Source organism: Solanum dulcamara, chromosome 4 (assembly GCF_947179165.1).
Source record: "Solanum dulcamara chromosome 4, daSolDulc1.2, whole genome shotgun sequence".
Classification (NCBI taxonomy): domain Eukaryota; kingdom Viridiplantae; phylum Streptophyta; class Magnoliopsida; order Solanales; family Solanaceae; genus Solanum; species Solanum dulcamara.
Genome location: NC_077240.1, coordinates 17,024,700 through 17,030,321, shown reverse-complemented (window position 1 = coordinate 17,030,321; position 5,622 = coordinate 17,024,700). Strand labels below are relative to the sequence as shown.

At 31.8% G+C, this 5,622-nt stretch overlaps 1 protein-coding gene across 1 annotated transcript; it reads right to left on the bottom strand.

Annotated features, from left to right (window-relative positions):
* Positions 1 to 2,504: 2,504 nt before the first annotated feature.
* Positions 2,505 to 4,736, bottom strand: LOC129886688 (40S ribosomal protein S13). Its single transcript, XM_055961480.1, has 5 exons — positions 4,620 to 4,736; positions 4,465 to 4,537; positions 3,744 to 3,882; positions 3,462 to 3,648; positions 2,505 to 2,787 (listed from the first exon to the last, which is right to left on the bottom strand). Exons 1-5 carry the CDS (start codon positions 4,640 to 4,642, stop codon positions 2,754 to 2,756), a joined length of 456 nt encoding a protein of 151 aa, XP_055817455.1. The 5' UTR covers positions 4,643 to 4,736; the 3' UTR covers positions 2,505 to 2,753.
* Between the last annotated feature and the right edge of the window lie 886 nt (positions 4,737 to 5,622).

Here is a 5,622-nt window from a genome sequence, read left to right as displayed (position 1 = left end):
TTTTTCAAGCCCAAAATAACTACTTGTGCCCCTAGCTTTGTCCATTCTTCTTAATTAGGTGTGGTCGTGATTCGATTTGGATCGATTATTGATTAAAATTAAAGTTAAATTAATTTAATTGATTTTAAAAATTTTTAAAAATAATTATTGGTTTGGTTCTTGTCGGTTTGGTTCGATTTAATTCAATTTTTTTAATTTGAAAATATTAACTTGTTGAGGGCATATGCATCTTGATAGACACAAACACCTAGTATACGAACAATTCACAAGAAAGCTACTATGGATTCATTTAAGTAATACTAAAGTTATTATTATACCAACAAAGTGTTTAATTAAGCAATATTTAAGTCACTATACACCAAAGATCAAATCTTTATAGCAAAAGAATGACCCCAAGCTCAATAATTGAGGAACTATCCGGGGGAGGGGTTACAAGAAAATTATATACCAAAATATAAGTGTTGCGCTTGAAAAAATGGTAAAGTTAAAGACCTAAGTTAATTAAAATTTAACAAAATATTTATATTTTATGTATGAATGTATATAAATAATTATAATATATATATAATTTCTCGGTTCGATTTGGTTAGTTTTGCAATTTTTTTCAGTAAAACCAAAATCAAATCAAAATAATATCGTTTTTCAAAATTTAAAACCAAACTAAACCAAATCAAATATCAATTTTTTTAATCGATTTGGTTCGGATTACAGTTCGGTTTGGTCTTTAAACCATAACCATGAACAACCCTATTCCTAATAATCCCTTTGTTCTTTTACTTGTTTGCTATTTCAAAAATAGATTTTCACTTTTATTTGTCATTCTTAATGTATTAAAAAAAGATAATTATTTTTTTCACATTTTACTCTTAGCATTAATTATTTATTTCTCAAATTATTTTTAAAAACCTAATATTAAACATCAATTAATAAGGATAGTATGATAAAATAGTCATGTCAATTATTATTTTCTTAATGCACGTGTTAAGTTCAAATATAACAAATAAAAAGAGTAAACGGAGGAAGTAATAAATAATGTAAGCATTGTTATACCGACCCCTTGTATACTTTAAATCCTTGATACGCAGATTCTTTTCAGCTGTCCTCTTTGTTTTCACTAGGTTTTTCATGGTTATGGTTAAAAAATCAAAACTAACCTCAATCCAAATTAAATCGATTAAATAAAATTGATATTTGGCTTGGTTTGGTTGGTTTTAAATTTTGAAAATAGATACTATTTAGTTTGGTTTTGATTTTACTAAAAATAAACCGCAAAAATAATCAAACCGAAATGAGAAATTATATATATAATTTTCATAATTATTTATATATTATTCATAAATAAAATATAAATATTTTATTAAATTTAATTAACTTAAGTCTTTAATTTTATCATTTTCTCAAGCCCAACACTTAAATTTTGGTATATAAGTTTCTTGTACCCTTCCCTGAGTGGTTCTTCAATTGCTAAGCTTGAAGTTATTTTTTTGCTATATAGATTTGATCTTTTGATCTTTGATGTTTAATGACTTTAATATTGCTTAACTAAATCACTTTTTTGTATAATAATAACTATAGTATTGCTTAATTGAATCCACAATCGCTTTCATGTAGATTGTTCATGTATTAGGTGTTTGTATCTATCGAGATACGGATGACTTCAACAAATTTATTATTTTCAAACCGAAAAAAATCAAAAAAAATTGAACCAAACCGACGGTTATTTTTTTAGTTTGGTTTGATTTGATTTTAGAAATTTGAAAACCGATCAAATTGATTTGATTTTGGTTTTAACCAATAACTAATCCAAACCGAACAATGAACACCCCTAGTTTTCACAAGATTGCATAACTAGTGATGGGTGGGAGGATTTTGCAAGATTGAACCAAATGTTATGCTAAAGTTATCAAAAGTTTTTCATTCAGCAGAGGATCACGCCATCCCATGGCAATTGTGAGTTCAATCAAGCTGCAAGAAACTCCCACTAGCACGGACACCAAGTGACTCTATCTCCACAAAATTTTAAACTGAAATTTCATGTTTTTCAACCAACTTGATTGATCAATCACACCCTTTTATCGAGACTTGATTCTGCTAATTAATCAAAGAAGCAGCATCCACTGATAGGGAGAAATAACTCAGAACTAGCAAATTCAATTTCAACATTGCACTACCAAAGGAGATTCAGCATCCGCTGACGGAGAAATAACTCTGAAAAAAATTCAGAACTAGCAGATCCAATTGAAGCATGGCATCACCACCAAGAGATGTGACAGAACAGGTAAAAATGCTGATGCAAATTCAGTCGAGCTAACAAATTTCAAATACCACATGCGAGAGAGAATCCAAACATCATACTAATTCGAATGACAATGAACAATTCAAACTTTGTATGGCTTCATTTGCCAAGAGCAACCGATCATCTCGCTCCAAGGAAAGCACAAATCCAATTCAATTCAATGTTTGAGCAATTCAATCGATTAGTCGGATGTGACAGTATTACTATGTAGCCAATTTCCAAAACTTTGACAAGACAAACTGAAAAACAGCATCTAAACGTAAATGCACCATAAGTAGCAATAAGAGAATTGGATGCCAACTAAACGCAAGAAATGTTTCCCTTATCATCTCTCAGAAAACAAAATTTGTTCAATTCAAACAACTCGGCCATACAAAAACAACTTGGTCCATTAATTTTGAAGATGGGACTTGAGTCACTTGGCCAAGATACTAGTAATCCCGATCCATGATATTCTCTAAGCCACAAGAGTACTGGCGGTGGTAGACTCGCTGCAAGGCAAAAATTGACCTTAGAACTGCAATTCACTATATTATGTAGACTTAAACGAAAAAAGGGTGGAAGGATGCATGAAAAAGCACTAAAGTTGGGGCAAGCCAATAAGGAAAATATTGTCTGCTACAAGTTAGATAAAATTTATGAGTGCACCTCACTAGTGACCATAAAAATATCTGAGCGCAATGTTTAGTCATTTTGCACATCAAGCCAATATAGCAGCCAGAGTAAGGGATGAATAAAGTAATTTCCAATAAATTCAATGGAACAATATGAAGACATCAAGCCAATATAGCAGCCAGAGTAAGGGATGAATAAAGTAATTTCCAATATATTCAATGGAACATATGAAGACTCAAATAGACTTCATCCACCAGTTCATTCCATATACTTACATAACACGTTGGGTGGAAACCACGGAATGTCTCCAGGACTATTACTTAACATGCCTGTGTAAATAAGTTATTTCAAAACAACATTTCAACTTGCACACATATAGCACATGCAAAACCAAAACGAAATGTGTTCTAGATGATAAAATCAGAAGCAGTTCACCACCAAGTAAAATATGCAAGAATGAACTTATAAGACATGCAAAACCAAAATGAAATGTTTTCTAGATGATTAAATCAGAAGCAGTTCACCACCAAGTAAGAAAGAATGAACTTACTACTTCCAAACTGGTGGAAGCTTCTTTGTTTTCTTATAGTAGCGAGCAAGTCGATGAATCCTGCTCTCAACAAGAATCAATCTAAACTTGGAGTCCTTGTCTTTCCTGTTCCTCTCAAGATGCTTCCTGATTGCCACTGCTTTCTTGATAAGGTGGTAGAGATCCTCAGGAATCTCAGGAGCAAGTCCTAATTGGAAACACCAATAAGTTGTCACACAAGCATTCTTTTATTAATGTAACATCAAATGAGCAACTTAAATACACAAAAAGACAAACAAGTACCATGAGCCTTCAAAATTCTGAGAATCTTGCTACCAGTAACACTCTTCACCTGAGCAATCCCATGAGAATCACGAAGAATAACACCAATTTGAGAAGGTGTCAAACCCTTTTTAGCGAACTTGCAGATGTTATCCTCAACCTGGAGCAAAAAAATAGTACTGTCACTATAGAAAACTGAATGACTGGATCACATTCAATGGAGCATAACAAAAGCAGAAAGGTAACTCCAAAAACCAATCTCTTAAGCAGTCAAATAAGTGAAATATACTGTGCCGCGTAAAACAGGCATCCTTCGAAAAAACAATCCCCAAAACAAGGTACAGCCACATTGTCTTTCTTTAAGGGCATATGTGAGAAGATGTAAAAAATAGAGCTTGAAAAAGAAAAGGCAAATGTAGTTAAATTCCGCTGGCAGGCTCAAAGCTAAAGATGCACGAGGTCCAAACAAAATCATCAGACATACAAACATATATTAATCATTTAATATATTCAAAATTTACAGAATTCTTTAAACATGTATTAATTAATTAATCACTATCAGCAATATGAATATTTTTTCTATACAGGTATTCTACCTTTGTGGTGGCGATCAATAAAAGAAATTTTAGAATTCAAACAAGGCATCGCTGCAAATCACTACATTTTTCTTATCTTTCAAATAATTATAAATGTGATATAAACAAGACAAAATAAAGGAACTAATAAGCAAGAAATTCCTTACATCAGGAGCAGAGATTTTCAGCCAACTTGGTGGAGTCCTCTTGTATGGAAGAGCTGAAGCTGAAATACCCTTACTGAGCAACAAAAAAAGGATTAAAAATTATCAGTACAAATGTAGAATGAATAAATATAAAGAGGAAGAAATAGTGGACGAACCCTCGACTGTGCATACGACCCATGGTGGCAGTTTGGCGGTGTGACGATGGCTGCCGCGCTCCGGTTGGCTCTGATTAGCAGCGAAAACTGTAAAATGACAAACTGAGTCGTGGTTAGGGTTTTCGTAATATATAGGTTCTTTATTTGCACTGAGATCCTTTGTTTATTTTGAATTGTATTTTGGATCTTTAAGATGATTTACATATTACACCCAAAAGAAAAAAAACTCATCTCAAACTTATTATACTTTTGAATAAGTATGTATGTCTACTAGATTTACCTATTATTATTCATTATGATATTTAGAACACATTTTTTGCATAACAAATCTAATTTCTTTGGTTATGATATTGATAATAGTTATAATTATATGACAATATCAATGCTTGTAATAATTATGAATTAAATTGGCTATCGGTGATGACACAATGACAACATTATCTCATTTCAAATAATATAGTGAAAGAATTGATCATGGTACAAAATACCACTGCATAGAACAATGATTTTCAATTCTTAATCATAAGTTTCTTTTTCCATGTATTTGAATTGGATGGGCTTGGGCAGACTCAGTGGCCTAAATCTGTTCGACCCATGAGGCCAGTCCGGTGCAGTTAAAGTAAGGTAACGTTAACCTTAAGCCATTTAAAAATAGGTAAACTAAATTCATGCCTTATAAAAGAACTGAACTTATTTTTTTGTGATACTCTATCGGCATATAAGATTCTATCGATAAAAAAATATGAAATGATAAATAATTTGTTTAAAGATCGCATAATTTTTCCTTAAAAGTGTGAGGCTATTAAGCCCACCCTCATTTAACCCACCAACCTTACAAACTGTTCATGATTGAGTCATTGCATTAACAATTTTGAGTTGTTGTGCTGTAGCAAATCCTGAATATTTTATCTTTCATACCCACAAAAATCGTGTTTCATTTTTGTACCTAGTCACGTGTAATATTTTTATTTGGAAAACTATCAAATTTGCCCTTAGCATCATT